This window comes from Temnothorax longispinosus, chromosome 8, assembly GCF_030848805.1.
Source record: "Temnothorax longispinosus isolate EJ_2023e chromosome 8, Tlon_JGU_v1, whole genome shotgun sequence".
NCBI lineage: Eukaryota > Metazoa > Arthropoda > Insecta > Hymenoptera > Formicidae > Temnothorax > Temnothorax longispinosus.
Genome location: NC_092365.1, coordinates 3,787,703 through 3,805,544, shown reverse-complemented (window position 1 = coordinate 3,805,544; position 17,842 = coordinate 3,787,703). Strand labels below are relative to the sequence as shown.

The following is a 17,842-nucleotide window of genomic DNA, read 5'->3' as shown; positions in this document are numbered from 1 at the left end:
AAAATTCAATTCGAAAAGAGCGAACATTCTACTCAGGTTTTGATTCAAGGATATATTTCTTCAGGCGGAATCGTATGTCCTCTATCGCGACGAATAAGAGGATACCCGTATTATGAAAGGTCAATGTATAATTATTTTTCGTAAGAACAGTTTTATTTCTCGGATGTTTAACTCTCTTTCAATTTCATATTCCGTAATGTATATAATAGATATATACACACTAATTTTGCCATTGTGTCAGAGACTCTCGAGGTTAGAACTAATATTGTAAAATATAAATGAACTTATTGTCGTCAAAGACAATGCAAAACAAAAGAGGGAGTTGAGAGTTACAGTAAATTCTAGAACAATCCACGGCAGACTAAACACACGCGGCGCAAATAATAATGCATTGGCTTTGACGTACCTGTGGCTATGCATAATTCCGTGATACTAAGTTGTAGAACTAATTAAACTTTAGTCCACCGAGAGGCAAAGTTAGGCAGTTCTCCCATTTCAATGATTGGTTTCATGAAATTCTGTATAATCACTGCCAAGAAGCCAAGATCGTTAAAGTTGAAAATATAGTTAAAAAGCTTGATATCCTTCTCTAGAGTAACTTGGTTATTTTTCGTAAAGCAGATGAGATACTGTGTCAGTAAAATGGAGAATACGCATTGCTTATTTCTGTATCTCAGACTTTGGATTTTTTGTGATATTTTTTTATTTTTTGTTATTTACACTGATCGAGCGCGATAGACAGTTAAATTACATCAGAATTCAACATTCCTTGAGCAATAACTCTTCTGGCAGAAATAAAAAACGTATCTTATTTCAACATTGAATTAAGTTAATTAAAGGATCCAGAGAGAGAAAGAAAGAAAAATGAACGGAAACAACAAACATTGAAATGACTAGGCCAATTCAGCAGGTAAATGATTGAATGAGGTAGCAAGAAAGGGGAGCGAGAAAATAAATCCACACCACGCGCCGGTGGATCGAAACGGCAAATATTTGGAGCTCTCAGTATATGCTCGGCGTAGCAGAGACTGGGACTCGCAAGCTCTCTTTCCGTAATATCTCCATTCGCCGACCTGGATCTTCTTGTATATCAGACTAAAGATTTCCCTCTAGATGTACGTATATACTTCAACGAAGATTGCGCTTGCGAGTTAAGCGGTCGTAATGATAACGAACAGAGATTTCGGCGCACGGTATCCTTGGGCAGTCCAAATCCGCTGATTTTCTGAACCGGGATCTTTAATTATTACCGTAAAATTTTCATGAAGGGTCTCACGTGTAATTAAGATCTAGCAACAATTCACAGAAAATACTTTGATAGTATTTGAGTTAGATATAGGATATAAGTAACAGAGTGAATTATATTTTTTCTGATTTGTATAATTATATAAGGTAACACGCAATTTATAAGGCTTGCCATTATTTATTCTAAATGATACGCTTCCAACACCGAGTCAACGTTGGAGAAGAAGACTTTACGTGAGATACATATAATGAATATTTAATTAATTAATTAATTGGATATTGATATATGTGGGAACAATTGACTTAGCCGAATCTGTGAGGATATCTCGTGGCTTGCTAAGTATTATCGATGAGAGACGGGACTGAAAATTACTCGTGGGAAATTCAAAGTACTCGCTCTTCCGCGCACTGTAGTTTTGATAGCGTTATTACATATGTATATGCGATGGAATCTTGCTTGCCACGTGTGACACTAGATTTACCAAGCTTTATATGCTATTGAGATTAAAGCAATGGAACGCACCTGTCGTAAAACATGGTCTAAAAATAAAGCTCTGGCCAGAGCTGGACAAAGCAACTAGCGCGATATCTCGCTATATAACTTACAAAACTCGTAGAAGTATTCGAGTAAAACTTGAATCGTATAAAAGAAATCTTCCCAAACTGAAGGAATAGAGAAATAATCACAAAAAAGACTATCATCACTAAAAAAAGGATCGTCGATATATCAATGCATAAGATTTATTTAAAAAAAAAATAAAATTTTTAATCTGTATTGTTGAGGCTCAATTTTGCATTTTATTTTAAAGTAGAAGTTTAAATTCGTCGCTAAAATAATGATAAAAAACAGGGAGAGAGAGAGAAATAATGGTGGATCGTCTTACGTATGGTATCTTATGATAGGTATGTCAACGTGAGTATATCAGAAATCGTATATAACGTCGTGCACCTGACAGGAAGTTATCAGACTTTATAGACACGATGGAACTGGGCTACCATTTACGATAAAGTTCGACCGAGTCTTTAGAGCTAGAAACCGGCGATAACGCGAACGACACGATAGATAAGAGAAGTCACGAGAGGTCATGAGAAGAGACCCCAGGAATGATAGACAGATGTGCCGATGATCGGGACGATTCTGCAACACGATTTCTGCTCATTAATTAAAGCAGGATAAAGTGATTAAACCCATACGGACAATGGGAGCGGACGAGTGCTGAACTGGAAATGTGATTACAATTAAATCATAATTACGTGCGAGCACTGACGCGCGCCGAAACCGGTTAATCCGTTTTCTACAAAGACCATATTCGTGTAACATTCATAATAAAATTACCACGTGGCAAGTATGCTTCCCCACGTGGAACTGTTATACAGACGCAACTGCTTTTGCACGTTAACGCCTCGTTTGTAATCATAAATGTCATTAGTATATTGGTAGAAATTCATTAAATATAACTGGACGAATTTACTACGAAAGCATTATTTATTATTATTTATTCGTTAATTCATTATCATTATAGCTTCTAACGTAATACTAAAATATTCATCGAGATTTCGTTTTTATTTTCTTGCTTATGTATAATTGGATAATGGATATAGCTATATATCTAAGATTGCTGTATTTCCATCAGGGAATGAAATGAATGCTTTCTTCCCCGAAAATGTCGTATCATTGATAAGTCTCTGGACTTTTGAGAAAGGGGCGGAAGGATCGATACGAACGCGGGTGGATCGAGGAACGTAGTTCGGAAAGGTAAAAAAAATAGAGCGAAATGTGCGAGGGAAATCGAGTTGTCACCAGCAACTTGTACGCAAAGTGCCGTCGCAGGTCATGTGAATGTGTCACTCACCTCGAGAATGAGCGTTAATAATTTATTTTATACCGCTTGTGTGAGATCGATATGCGCACTGCTCCTCGCACGACAGCGAATTATATTTGCACAATAACGTACGAGTATGTTGAAACCTAGGAGCGTCGACCGTCTGACTAAGCGAGTATTGACTATTTTACATTTACGTTTCACAATTCGCTCGAGTGTCGTTATGTCTCGTGTCATTAATCATTAATTATCTCGAAAAGCGCGACTAGATTAAAAGAAAAATTTCTTCGCCTGATTTAGGTAAAGGAAGTAATCCAATGTGCAATTTCGTTGTTTTATTTAGCACTGTATTATAATACAAAACTTATGTTATTTAATCATAGATATCATTTTTGTCTTGTATTTTTCATACATTGTTACCGCCGCAGTGCTGATATATTATATATGTATAATGTATATGATAATACGCGAAACTCTGTTGCCTTCTTATTATTATTAATGAGGACAAATCAAATTACAAAATCATGTCTTTTTCTCTGAGATAGAGAAAATCAGAGGAAAAAATCAATGTAACCCATGCGTGTAATAAATTGCGCGAAAGCCGCAATTAACTTTAGAATATTTGGTCTTTCAATAGTTACGTCTTCATTAATAATATATTCTATCAATTGACGATATGGTTACCGAAAATAATATATTAAACCAGAACAAGAATGGATGAAAATTTAAAAAATAATTGTTGCTTTGCTAAAAAAAATATGTAACTACTTTTGGTTATCTGCATCACATTAGAATATTCGTTAAAAATTACAAAAGAAATTAATCCAGCGGAGATTAAACATGGTTCCTGTTTTGTATTGAAAGAACTTCATAAAATGATCTTTATAAAAATTATACATGTTATTCACGTGTAATCTTTTTTCCTTTTTCACCATGATACATCGTGTTACAGTTGCAGGATCAACCGATTTATTCGCTATCACTACCGCCACTTCCCGAAACTGATTTTCTTGATACTGGAGATGCAGAACTGCGAAAGAAAGTAATATGTTTAATGTCACATATATACGAAAAATTTTATATATTATAATTGTATAAAAAGAATAAACTTACCGTGCCGATCCGCTCGGACTCCGGCTTCGAGAACCGCTTTTCGATCTGGAGCGCGATCGCGATCTGCTGCCGCTCCTCGATCTTGATTTAGACCTTGAGACGGACTTCGATTTAGACCGCGATCGACTCTTGCTTCTCGACTGGCGTCCCTCCGAGCCTGAACGCGAGCCACTTTTGGATCGGGACCTTGACGGTGATACGCCTTTCCTTGAACCGCTCGGTGACCTTGACCTAGAACCGCTCTTTCTCGAACTCGACCTTGATCTTGGCTTTGATCCACTTCTTCGCGAGCCGCTGTTAGACCTTGATCGCGAGCCACTTTTACGCGAGCCTGACCTCGATCTTGACCTGCTTTTGGCTGACCCTGATCTTGACCTGGATACCGAGCGACTTTTTGATCTCGAAACGCTTCTAGATCTAGATCCAGAGACGGATCGAGATCGAGAGCGCGACCGTGATCGAGAGCGCGACCGTGATCGAGATGGAGAACGCGAACGGGAAGCAGAACGCGACCGCGAACTGCTTCTTGAACGGCTTCCAGACTTTGATCTTGAACGAGATCTCGAGCGTGAGGCGCGAGAGGCTTCGGAATCAGACGCAATTCGTTTGCTGCTACGTGGTTGATTCTCGTTGCCGCTTTCGCCGCTGTAACAATAAAAGTTATTGCGAAATTTAACATGATTAATTTGGATTTTGTTGATTTTGGACTAAACTAAAAATTAGTAAGACACATACATTTAATAAGATTTTTTAATATTCAATGCTAGTCTAGAAATCGTAAATATGACATTGACTCGTAAATTAAATCTTTGATTTATTAGACTATGAAATTAGAGATAATCGTGTAATATTAAGATATCGTGCTTACCCGCTAGCGATTTTAAGGCCACCCGTGTCACTATCTGACTCACTCGTCGAAATAGTTTCCTTCGATTTAACCAGCTTACCCTTAAGGGTCTCAACCGCGCCCTTACGCGATTTTTCTTTCCTAGTCCTCGCATTCTTCCTACCACGCTTGCGTTTCGGCTGATCACTGTCCGATCCTGTAAAATACACATTTTCGAAATTGCTGCTTTAAATTTATGAGTGTTAAGCTCGATAATTAAAATGAGAGATTTTATAGTATTCTATACGAAAAGAAAAATTAATTTTCTTTTACCACTATTGCCACTTCCGGCGTCCTTCCTACGTCTGCCTTTACCTTTGCTCTTCCTTTCTTTAGTTTCACCGCTAGGTTTCCTCTTACGCTTTCTGTCTTTCGGCACTTCTTCCCTGCCTTCATCTCGTTCAGATCCCCCACTATCGCTGATATACTGGTCAGTTCTGGGTCTTTTGCCCTTCTTTCCAGGTTTTTCTGACGGCATTTCGCCGAATACCAGAGCGTTCTTAGTTTTTTCCACATATTCCTGTCGCTTCTGCAACATCTCCTCTTCTTTTTGGCGACGCATCTCTTCCAGCTTGCGTTTCTCTTCCGTCTGACGCATTTTGAAGGCTTGCCTATAAATTTAGATGATAAATTTAGATGATTTAGCGATAAGTGTAAAGAATATCTCTGGCAAGAGTGGCATACCTTTCTTCTTCTTGTTTCCGTCTCAACATCTTCTCTTCCTCGTCCAATCTTCTAGCTCTAGCAACATGATACTGCGCTTGCGATAACAAATCTTGACACCTCCGGGCTTCAGCTTCAGCCAATTGTTCCATTCTGTCGCCGTGCGCTGACAAATACTGAAAGTACTTGTGCGAAAGGCCTAATTCGTGAACCGCTTGAAGTACAGTTGTCAGAGTTGATTTTTCATCTTTAAGAATTTGCGTGGCCAATCGTTGGAGTACAAGAGCAATATTGTACAATAAGACAGTATCCTGCGGAGCTACTCGGCGTGCCTAAGATTATACCGATAAATTAAGTATTAAGCATTAAAATAAGAGAATAATCTGAAAAATATTCACATATGGTTAATTACTTTTAATAACGTCAGTTTTGCTTCTTTCAACTTGCCAGCTTTAAAGTAAGCTCTTCCAAGATATTGCAAGACCTCAACATGATGGTATTTATAAAATTTGCGCAAACAATTTTCGTACTGCAATGTAAAATGTTAAATAAATTAGTTAAGTTAAAATTGTTTCTCATGTAACAACTATATATATTATTATTTACCATTTGAATAGCGCTGACGAATTGTTTCTGCTCCACATAGATGTGCGCAATATTCAGCCAGACATCACAGAATTCTGCCGTTGCTTCACGCACCTGAGCAAATATATCTCTAGCTTCGTTTACGCAGCCCTTGTGCGCGAGTACTGCGCCAATACCATTCGCAGCCCAGATGTTCTTCGGATCGTTTCTCAGAACCTAGCAAATCATATTAATTACAATCACAAGTGTCTTAATCAATTAGATAGTACTGTATTACCTGCTTGTACATGGCTAATGCTCGATCCTGATGTCGCTTCTCCCTTTCCTTGTCTTTTCCACTCTGATGCAACGTCTGCAGCCAAATGTTTCCCAACGCTATTAAAGAATAAGCATCGGTGCTTGTTGTCGGATTTTTCAGAATTCTCTCGAATTTCTTCTGGCCAGGACCCCATTCCATCTTGGCCAGATGCAAATTACCCAGCAGTGACCATGCGTCCGGATGTTCGTTATTGATTCTCAAGGCGTCCTTGAACCAATCAGACGCCTCGTATATTTGTCCCTTATCTCTGGCCATGCAGCCGAGTCTCAAATAACAATCCACATAATTTGGATGCTCCTTCAAAATATCTTTATACAGTTTCTCCGCTCGGTCGAATACACACAATGCCTCGTTAAGTCGCGCTAAGTTATACGTCGTGGTCACTGCTATCGAATTATAATAGACAGAATCATGCAGGGCGTCTGCTTTTGAACGCGCCAAAGATTCCTCTAGATTCTTCCTGGCTTCCTCTAAGTTACCGAGTCTGAGAAGTAGAAAATAAATTAGTAATATATAAATTAAAAACAAAAATATATATATGTACCTGTAATGTAACGCTCCCACGTTGTTCAAGATTTCCGGCGGTATGTCCGCTTGAACTTTTTCCTTTAAAATCCTGGTTGCGGTTCCGTAAGCATTCAAGGCTGCATTCAGATCACTTTGCTCCAATATCTGTGCTAATTCGATCCAAGCTTCGACATCATCGGGAAATTGTTCCGTTACTTTTCGCAAATGATTTTTTGCAATGTCGCGTTTTGATTGGGAACTTGAATTAGCATAAAGCGAGCCGAGAATCTTCATGGTTTCGTAATTTCCTGGTTGTGCTTTTAAGACTTTCTCGAAGCATTGAGCTGCCTTTTGTTGGGGATAAATTATTATTTTACATGTCAATACACAAATAATTAATTTTAGATAACATATATTGCATTTTCTTACATTTTCTGCATCACCGCGATAAACATACATTTGTCCTAGGCCAAAATGTGGCAGTACAAATACAGGCGGAGCAAACTGTGTCGCCTGATAGTAATATTGAAACGCTTGATCGTAATCACCCTGAAATATTTTCACTTGGTTATAACTGAGCGATAACAAAATGTAACACGTTGACACAAATAGCATTAATTGCTACTTTATAACTTACTTGGACGTGAAATGCTCTAGCTAGTTGATAGCAACTTTCTGCCCGCATGGCTTCGTTTTCCGTGTTGTGAAACGCGTGCAGCGCTAAATGTTGAACTTTATTGTAATCTTTTTTGAAGAAGAAATGGTTCGCTAAATGATTCAGCACCATCGGATTTGTCGAATCGATCGTGTACGCCTTCGATAACATTTGCACGCCAGTTCTTATACTGTCGGGCTGCTGCTGATTTAGTTTCAAGACCGAAAGGCCAACTAGTGCCCCGACACACTGTCCATCCAAATGTAAAGCTCTCTCAAACGCAAGTCGCGCTTTTTCTTGATTATTCAATTTCATAAAACAATGTCCCATTCCCAGTCTAACAGCGGCTGGACAATTTGGATTAGTTCTAAGAGCTTTCTTATAAAATGCAAGGGCACCTCTGTAGTCTTTTTTGTTAAAAGCGATGCAAGCTTTGCCGAGCAGAGAAGGTATATTATTCGGCGACTGATTTAGCACAAAATTAAATTGCGCATCAGCCTGCTCCATTTTGTCGCCTTCGAGCAGGCAGAAATAAGCTCGGCCAAGCAAATGATTCTGAAATTAAAAAAAAAACAGCAAACATAAAAATTAAGAAAATCATGGACATTGTTATTAAAACTCTATGGTAGCTACGTACCTGGTCATACATGATAATCTTGTCGGCTGTTGTATACAATAATGTAGCTTTCGTAAAGAGATCTCTCTTTTTATCTTTATTCTTTTCTTTGTTGGCTTCCTGGACATAATAGGCAGCCAACATGTCAAGAGCTCGCATCTGATCCTTTTCATAGTCACGGTAATCAATATTTGCATCAATACGAGAAGATTCGAGTATCTTAATGAAATCTTCAATCTTTTGCTGCTTATAATACTCAAGCTGAAATGAGAAACAAACTTAGATAGATTCTGTAACACATAATTTTCAATTAAAGCTATCTATTCTACATACGGCCAAATTGACCCAAATGGTAAGTTGGGCATGTTCTTGCCGCAGAATCCCCAAAACTTCATCTCCGTCTGGTAACTGGTCTAAATAAAGTTCTATAACCTGTGAAATTAAAAAGAACAATTAAAATCTTATCTTACATGAATATCTTGCACTTTTATCATTTTCTAGTGTTAATGTTGATATCTCAATAAAGATTAATACGATTACATTGTGAATAATATCAAATTATCCATAAGATGGACAAATAATATTTGGGTCATAATGTATTGTAGAAATAAGGATAAACAAAAGGAAGTAATCTATTAAATTATGTTTTACATACAAAATCATTACAATTATGTTTGTTATGACCCATGTATAAGATAAAATTAACACAGGAAAAGATTATTTAAAAACATGTATACTACCTATACAGTAGGATTAGATTGTGGCTGCGTTCGCTTTGGACGCTTTCGTGCTGAAAGCATCACTCCATCTTTTTTCAACATGTAATGAGCAATAGAGATAGACTGACGCTTTCAGCACGAAAGCGCCCAAAGCGAACGCAGCCTGTATCCTAAATGCAAAATCATAGACTTGCAATTATATGCTGATATATGATAAAATTGTCACAGATAGAAAGGATTAACAATACTTGAGGATAGATAGAATTAAATTGTATTTTAAATGGCTTATACTCGCGTACTGGTACATAAGACACAATTGTCACGGGTAAAAAGAATTAAAAGTACTTGGAAACACATGTGGATTGAAGTATATTTTAAATACAAAGTCGCAGGCTTACAATCGTACTGATATATAACATGCAATTATTGCAAACAGAAGAAATAACGATATGTGAGAACATAAACGCAAGAGGAGTAAAAGAGTTTAAAAAAAATTAAACAAAGTAGAGATCTTAAAATTCCATTCAGAATAAATAATCAACGCCAAGCTGTTGAAGTAACATATTGCAACACGAGTGTGTATGTGTGTACACACGTGATATTTGATATAATACAGTATTTATTTGACCAAAAGAAATATATTCTTTCCGTTGAGGTTAGGTCTGTATTGACGTCGCGGACCATCGCAAAAATTTTGCAACTCCCCTAATTCCCTTAATTACGGTCAAGATCTCGTTACGGGACTCGTGAATTAACGATATAATTAGCAGAGAAGATATATTCACCTCGTCTGTGTCGCGGAGTGGTATCTCTATAGAGCCCGCCATTGTAACGTGTATTTTCACGTTAGGGCGGTCGAATCACATTTGATCACACTGCAGTCTGCACTATAAACCATACACTACACTGCACCAAATTAAATACGGACCGTATTATAACTTGACGTATCTCGGTATCTAATGTCTTACGGCTTTTCTGCACGATCATAATAAAAATGATATGACTGTTTGACTCTCTTCCTCACACAAAGTAGCCAGCCATAGCCATAGATGTAGTACGATATAGTAATCGTCACGCCATGAATGGCCGTGATACCGGGGCCGATTCTCTAACGAGAAACGTATGCGCAAACTCTGCTCTTACAGAAAGGCTGCAACGTGATTGGCTATCGCACAGTTTTAGCCAATAAGCTTGCAGCTTTTCTGTTAGAGCAGAGTTTACGCATACGTTTGTCGATAGAGAATCGGGCCCCAGAGAGAAACCCTCTCTGATGATACTATACCACTGACTGTACTATAGTATCCATGTATCATATACTTTGCTGCTGTCCACTGCTGTCCACTCAGCACTACGAATGCTCCGAAATGTTTGGACCAATGGGCGCGTTCAGCAGACCAAGCCGCTGAGTAGCAGTCGAACGTGATTGGCTCTTACTTTTAGAACCAACCAATCAACACAGAGTGTTGATAAGACGAACTCAACAGTTGTGTTTGCTGAACGCGGCCAATCAGGACAAGGAATCTATGCTTTGAAGCATTTCTAAACCAATAAATAACTTTCTATAGTATATGTAGTGTGTATATTTGTGGCCAACTTTTTGCTTTGCCAAATATGATAAAACGGAAAGTAAATAATTTTTTTCGCCATTTATTGTGTGTGTCCGGCATATGTACATACTTGAGTAAGCATCTAATTTCTAGGTATTTGTGCACCGTGGCCGTTCATCATTAGAGCTATTAGAGGTTATGTTAGGTCAAGCTAAGAAATATCGAGTGAATTAAGCTAATCCTGCTAATCCAACGACTTGAGCAGTTGGACTTAGGTATATATAAGACTCAAACTTAAACTAATGATATCTTTATAATATTTGTAAATTTTTAAATTTTAGTACATGATTTATTTATAAATTATTAATAAATTATTAATTTCCTTTACTTTCTATTTCACGAAGAAAATCTGTTGATTTTTTAGAAGTTCATATGTCGATGAGCTTGATACATAGTAACAGATTATACAATTCTCTTAATTAAATTCTTTCTAGAAGTTCGAGCCGCGAAAGATTAAAATCGCGAATTAGCAAAATTATAGAATAAGTAAGGTAATCGATAGCACTTTTAGTTTATGAAAATCGCGATTCCAGGAATTTCTAAAATTTTAAGAAATTAGAGAAATTATACTATCGTAAATTAGCGATATTATTTATAGGATGTAATCAGCAAGAAAAATTTAAAAAGATTCTCAATCTATAAAGGAACACTAAATTAGAAAGGAATTACGATTTCAGGAAAGAATTTTTATTCGTAATAGAGGGAAAAATTGTTATTGAATCATCACACTTTGTCTCCTGATATTTTTAACGTTAATTACGTAAGATTAATTTATTGATTGCATAATAATATAATGAATTAGCATAGTGTAACAACAAGGTCAAGTTGTGTCGAGTCAAATCTTCTGCACCCTGTTAATGCTCTGTGATTCCGATTAATTTTTTTTAACAAAAAAAAATTGATTATTGACGAATATAAGTCATAGATTTAGTCGCTATTATTCGATACTATTCGCTTCGATACTATGCGCGCAATAGCGGAATACAAATAAATGTATAATTAATATCATTTTAAGTGTAAGTCCGCTAGTGATGACTAGTGATGACAGTTTGTTCATTGCAGCCGCAAATCGCACTATTGTAATAGAAGAATAAAATAGTGTGTAGCATAATTACGTAGTCGACTTACATTGACTGCATTAATTAGATCGATCGAGTTTGTCGGAAATTGAATTATGTAAAGTTTTCTTCTATCTCGATCAGCCCCCATTATCTCAGCGTAACTTATAAATATCTCTGTATATACTACAGTATATCGATCGTAATAGTCATAACAAACGTCCACGAAGGTAATTCGTGTTAATATAAAAAATTTAAGTGAAAATGAATACACGATGTACATAAAACGAGTACATGTTTTACATTCGCATTCTCCTAGTTCTACGATCTAAGTGCTAATAGACTTCGACATTTGGCACGTTTCGCTCTTATAGAATTAGTTCACATCTTTATAAACAATTTACTGGGAATGGATTTTGATTAGAAGATAATATCGATACCCAAATCGGTATATATATTGATTTTATGGCCGTCTTTAAGTTTAATCCGATCGTTCAGTCGAAAATACGAAACAGTAATCTTAAATATTAAATATATTAAATTATGTACAATGTGCATATCGGAAAAGTCCAATAGAGATAAATAATCCTTATATTCCTTATATACTATAATGAGATGAAATTATCTACAAATGAAATCATTTGTTTTAATCAAACAGTTGTTATGCTACCCAAATTTATTTCGTCGCGCGCGAAGACTATAAAGTTAAATATGTAATTGTAATAATTAAAATTATTGGACTAATTAAGTTATATGCTAATCTAGTAGTATTTTTTCATATACAAATTAGACTTATTTCTTAAATAACATCTAAACATATGATCGAATTACAACTCAAAGACGGCCCGATTATTTTACCGTTAAGTACAATTAACACTGCGTAATAATAATTTTACACAGATATCTAAAAGAAGTCTTTAGACTTTGTGCTAACGCTCGTAATTACGACGTCGATATACAAACATCTTTTCGTGCTTTCTAAGGGCCCCGTTTCGAGAAGTCAAGAAGTTCGCATCGCATTTCGAACGAATGAATTGGACAGTATTCTATTCTAGGCAGTCGTTTCCTTCCGCTTATTAATTATAGGCAGAACCACTGTTTCCGTTCGCAGCCTGAAACCGTCACAGATTTCATTTACACCTCCAAGAACAAAGAAAGGAGTACGGGGAGATCACTCGTTATCGGAGGCAGATGGAATGATGGATCATCGCGCGAATGAAAAAGTTTCTTTGTGCAATCATTCAAATTTACGCTATTTAACACAGAGAGAGAGAGAGAGAGAGAGAGAGAGAGAGAGAGAGAGAGAGAGAGAACCAAACCTACCATCAAATATGTAACGATATCTAAAACTTATACATTTATTAATTTTTATTTGTCGTTTGATTTTATTGCCTTCGTACGAGTCAGTTACATTATGCGATTTCTGCATGCTCCGAGGCTATTGTAAAATAAATCTAGCAAATTTTGAAGAATCACCGTAATGCAAAACGTCGAGTCCCATATCGCGACGCGAAGTCGCTTTATCGAAAATGGGTAGATTTCGAGAAAACGTTCAATCGCGCGGACTCCATCTGCCTCGGAATATCACGCGAACCCTGCGCTCGCGTTAAGTTCATTCCCGACAGATATCAGGGCGCACCGGTGCTCGAATCGAAATACGAATTGGACGAGACACGCGGCATCGATCTCGATGCTACCTTTAGGTTTGCCTGACTGCCGTAGAAGGAGGTGAAGGCCGTGTCGGAACTGACGCTAAGTGGTAGACTTGTCGCGTCCATCGTTTCTCTCTCGCTGCCGAGGGTGGACGCCCTTATGTCGAGGGTGCCGCTCACGCCAGACATTCCGGAACTCGTGGCCATCTCCACCTCGCCGACATCGGGATGATATATGTGTCTTGAGATTGAAATAAACGTTACGTTAATGCGTGCTCGATAATTCATTTCGAAAGTCGACTCGCATAACGTTTAATAGGATTATTTTTACCTATAATCTGGGATTGGCGCGCGCGGATCCGGGGCCATGTGCTGCCTCCGTGAGTTCATCGACATCGGTGTTCTCTTTATTGCGTAAATGTATATACCGGTCATCGTGAGCGTGTACGAAACGAAGTACAATGCGTGAAACTGGAAGAAACGAAGAAAGAGAAATATCAGTATTGATTTTCGTACAAAAAAGCTAACTTTTATTTTGAAAAATAAAATTTTATTTTATGATCAATTTTCTGAGCGTACTGGGATAATACCTTATATCTATATATATAAAATAGAATGTTTGTATGTTTGTATGTATGTACCTATGTATGTATGTATGTTCTTTATACACTCTTAAACTATTCGACCGAATTTTTACCAAAAGTATATAAAATAGGGGTAGAATTTTCCGGGGAGTGTTATAGAGTGTATAGTTTTTCGTTACCGATCTTTTTGAGAACCGGTATCCGAAATTTTTCTAATTTTTCGGGAAATAATTGACCGAATCTTAAAAAATTGTATACAAAATAGGGGTAGAATTTCCCAGGGAGTGCCATAAACTGTATAGTTTTTCGTTATATACCGATTTTTTTGGGAATTGGTATCCGAACTGATAAAAGAAGTTTTTTCAATTAAGGATATTAAAACACAAATGAAGAGTCGTTTGAAGAAAAACGACTCCCGAGCGAAGCCCGGGTAACCAGCTAGTTTAATATATTTTAATGTGAAGCGATATCACGATGATCGACGAATGAGAACACGATCGATCGTGTAGCGAATGACGACACTCGTGATCAATGGCCTACCTTATAGTGGTGATTAAGCATTCCGCTCAATGTATTGAAGGAGTCCGAGGTAAGCAGCGCGAGCTGCAAGGCGGTAGCGCCCGATTCAAACAATACTACCGGTAGAAGAGAGAAGAACATGAATTGCATGACGCAGTAGAGCATCAGGATCGTTATTACTGGAACGTTGTCCCAATGAAACGCTTCTATTTGAAACCTCTGGAGCACGGCGCTGTAACGATCGTTACAAAAATGTCACTCGCATTCACGGCATTTTCCTATGAAAGCTACTCAGTATTCGTACTTACGTTTGCATGCAGCTCAATATTGTACCGAAGAAACCGATCATGCCGAGGTATTCGACAATATCGACCGTTTTAACGGCAAATTCCTGCAGAACCGTCGTTACCGAGAACAAGACCGCACCGCCGAGACAAAGCATATCGCCAACAAGTTTGTTCTTTTCTGAAACGTTCAACGTCAATTTTTTTCCTCGTTCTCTTCTATCGCGCGCGATAGCCGTCTATCTGCATACTACTCGTCGATAATAATTACCAGTAGCCGTGGGATTACCAGTAGGATTATTGTCGTCTATACCAGCCCAGACCAGACATCCGACGCCCATTAAGCAGACGGACACGCCGACGATGTGCACCATTCTGTATCTGACGCCCAGTACCAGAAACGAGAGTACCAGGGCGACCGGTATCGCCACTAAATCAAGAAGCTAAAATATTTTATAGCTTTTTATAGTACTTAGTTTATACATCGGTAATGTTTATATGTATACAATATGGTATATAACGGAGAAGCGAGTTAGGAGCCGCGGCGAGCATGTATGGAGCGCGCAATAATGGATAATTTAATTCATAACGCGCCTGCAATGTGTTTGATTAAGAATGGGGGTAGCTCGGACAACGACGGAGTGAGCATTGTTGGGTCGAAGACCCAACATCCTCTTCAGCCTCTTCTCCGCTATGGCCGTGCAGTTATATACAATGCCTGTTCCGTGCGCCATTCACACAGTTGATACGAGTACTACCACGCTCGCCAGATAATACAAATTCGAACTATGCGAGAGGAAAGTTACGTGCTCGAGTAGGAAATCGTACATTAAGCAACGCCAGCAGAACTCGTCGCTTCAATGGGATTTAAACGCGGATAGATCGACGTAATCGCGAGAAATGCAACTTTCTTACGAATCATTTAATGAAGCTTAAAAATCGTAGACGCAATCAACATAAAAAGTTTACGAAGGGAATAAGTATCGAAAATGCGATGTAAAATCAGAATTACTCAAGTCAATGATAATATATTATAAGATTTCTAGAAATCAGAGATTTATATATATTCTAATCGTTAAGTACTTTATTGCGTTCTCAAAAAGATCTCTGCGTATTTACATACCTGTATACTAGCAAGGCTGGTATATTGGTGCGACGATGTAATAAGCGTGCACGCCTCAACGTCGATCAGTGCTAACAACAGATACCTCCAGCCACGGGCTCGTATGACGGAAATTAGGCCATTCCCCGCACCCCTGCAGGACATCCACGTCGTGTAGACTAAACACATCATTACGTAGTGCGGAACGTTCTGCCCTGTCTCGCAAAAAAACGATAATAATTAATTAGCCGCGCAAAGTTTCGAACTTGAAATTGCTATAGTTCCAGTCGGCTTAACTTTTTTCAAATTAATAAGTTACCTGTTGGAAGCGAGACCTTGTAGGAACCGGTGTTTATGTAATGATTTAGGAACGTCACGAAGGACAGCATCACCGAAAGAAACTGGCCCATTATTATCGTCCTCCATACCGCCCTATTTTGCAATACATCGACAAGTTGATTTTTATTTCAAGAATGTACGAATGTGTATCTTAAAATTATATCTAAGTTACATAATACTATATAGTATATATTATATTTGTGGCTAAATTTAAATGTCTTAAAAATGTTAATAATTTCGTGCCTAATTAATTAATTTTAATGTCAATTAGTGTAAAATTAATGTCATAAAAATTAAATATTTTATTGAAAGAAGATTTATATATATTATAAAAATAAGGAATCGATTTTCTCTAAATAGAAATTTATTTTGTTAGCTTAAACTTAAAGAGATTAAATATCTCATATTTGGTACCGGAGTACTTTTACAAAAAATGCCACATAAAAATAAACAGCTTAATTTAATATGATAGAAAATACTTTATAACAATAAATTTTTATATTAATCAAAAAGATTATTGAAATTATTAAAAATATATAATATTACTAAAATGCACAAATCTCTCAACATATATAGAGTCCTACGAATTTTGCACACACAAAAACCGTGCAATAGCTCCACCAACACTAGCGTATTCTGAATTTCCGGAACCGCGGTATTATCATATATATTGATTCGTTATCAATTCTTATTGTTTTAATTTTTAAAACACCAACCGCGATTAAATCATATTGCACCGTGATCACACATCGTTGTGCCAATCGCGAGAAACAATACGACGAAAGCGTATAGCTAAACACCCGCCACTTTCATCCCTGGGTCGTTCGCCCCCTTTCGCCCGTCCCCAGTCGTCCCCACCGACTCTGCAGGGCGGCACAGGGCGGAAAGCACACCGCACACGCAACGGCTCCTGCGAACGCCTAGGGCGGCCCACCTCCACGTTTACTCACGTACCATTGGCCCAGCTCGGATATGTAATTTTCGATTTTGTCGCAGATCCCATTCCTGGCCCGCATCTCCCGCCAGGAAATATCTGGATTTTGAGCGCCGTGACGATCGCCCGCCGATCCTCCCATGCCATGGTGCATTTTCACCCTGAAGCACCCTGAAGGCTCCTCCGCCGGCGACTCCGCGGCGAGCGAATATACTGATCCGAGGCGCTTGCGCGACCTCCTTCCGCTCTCTCGGTGCGGAGGGACACGCCGTTACTCTTGTTGCTCCTCTTTCGTTTTCCCTGGGATGCGTGCTACGATAGGAAATACCAAATTTTACTATGCTGCGATAGACATCAATACGCAGCGTCCGGCAGCGTCATAACGTTGCGTAAAATTCCAGTCAGCGTTTCATCGATCTCGAAATCGATCGAAAAAAACTAAATCTTTTCTAATAAAACTATTATTTCGATAAAAAAAAAATTAGGTAGTTTTCCTTTAAAGGAAATTTAAGATCGATATATTCTCTAAAATTCTTTCGTTATTAAAATGTTATTTCATCAAATTAAAGAGTAAATTAAATAAGAACGTAATGTGTAGATCTTAAGACGTTTTTGAAGTCTCTCTTTGAAGT

The 17,842-nt window shown here is 37.8% G+C and overlaps 2 protein-coding genes across 4 annotated transcripts; both read right to left on the bottom strand.

The window, feature by feature from the left end:
• Window positions 1-3,388: 3,388 nt before the first annotated feature.
• Ctr9 (RNA polymerase-associated protein Ctr9) lies at window positions 3,389-10,190 on the bottom strand. 2 transcript variants are annotated; one of them, XM_071785518.1, is made up of 14 exons: window positions 9,917-10,190; window positions 8,746-8,844; window positions 8,434-8,673; window positions 7,779-8,351; window positions 7,571-7,690; window positions 7,179-7,489; window positions 6,593-7,118; window positions 6,337-6,531; window positions 6,143-6,259; window positions 5,752-6,062; window positions 5,341-5,678; window positions 5,050-5,224; window positions 4,182-4,826; window positions 3,389-4,098 (listed from the first exon to the last, which is right to left on the bottom strand). In XM_071785518.1, exons 1-14 carry the CDS (start codon window positions 9,956-9,958, stop codon window positions 4,038-4,040), a joined length of 3,753 nt encoding a protein of 1,250 aa, XP_071641619.1. In that variant the 5' UTR covers window positions 9,959-10,190; the 3' UTR covers window positions 3,389-4,037. The 2 variants fall into 2 exon arrangements, with proteins under 2 accessions (XP_071641619.1, XP_071641620.1); XM_071785519.1 differs by having other exon boundaries at window positions 5,383-5,678.
• A 1,289-nt stretch (window positions 10,191-11,479) lies between these two features.
• Window positions 11,480-17,427, bottom strand: LOC139818200 (solute carrier family 35 member F2). 2 transcript variants are annotated; one of them, XM_071786797.1, is made up of 9 exons: window positions 17,231-17,427; window positions 16,257-16,369; window positions 15,959-16,152; window positions 15,107-15,278; window positions 14,860-15,016; window positions 14,573-14,783; window positions 13,780-13,919; window positions 13,494-13,689; window positions 11,480-12,908 (listed from the first exon to the last, which is right to left on the bottom strand). In XM_071786797.1, the coding sequence occupies exons 1-9, from the start codon at window positions 17,362-17,364 to the stop codon at window positions 12,873-12,875; spliced, it is 1,353 nt and encodes a 450-aa protein (XP_071642898.1). In that variant the 5' UTR covers window positions 17,365-17,427; the 3' UTR covers window positions 11,480-12,872. The 2 variants fall into 2 exon arrangements, with proteins under 2 accessions (XP_071642898.1, XP_071642897.1); XM_071786796.1 differs by having other exon boundaries at window positions 11,480-13,689.
• Between the last annotated feature and the right edge of the window lie 415 nt (window positions 17,428-17,842).

What these genes read in the sequence shown, in the direction of transcription:
- Ctr9 (XM_071785518.1), bottom strand. Translation starts at nt 9,958, where the DNA reads ATGGCGGGCTCTATAGAGATACCACTCCGCGACACAGACGAG. An exon ending in AGATTATCATGTATGACCAG is followed by an intron (nt 8,352 to 8,433) that starts GTACGTAGCTAC and finishes TTTTAATTTCAG; the next exon opens with AATCATTTGCTTGGCCGAGC. An exon ending in CAAAACTGACGTTATTAAAA is followed by an intron (nt 6,063 to 6,142) that starts GTAATTAACCAT and finishes GTATAATCTTAG; the next exon opens with GCACGCCGAGTAGCTCCGCA.
- LOC139818200 (XM_071786796.1), bottom strand. Translation starts at nt 17,364, where the DNA reads ATGCACCATGGCATGGGAGGATCGGCGGGCGATCGTCACGGCGCTCAA. An exon ending in CCAGCCTTGCTAGTATACAG is followed by an intron (nt 15,279 to 15,958) that starts GTATGTAAATAC and finishes AAAATATTTTAG; the next exon opens with CTTCTTGATTTAGTGGCGAT. An exon ending in TGGTAATCCCACGGCTACTG is followed by an intron (nt 15,017 to 15,106) that starts GTAATTATTATC and finishes TGAACGTTTCAG; the next exon opens with AAAAGAACAAACTTGTTGGC.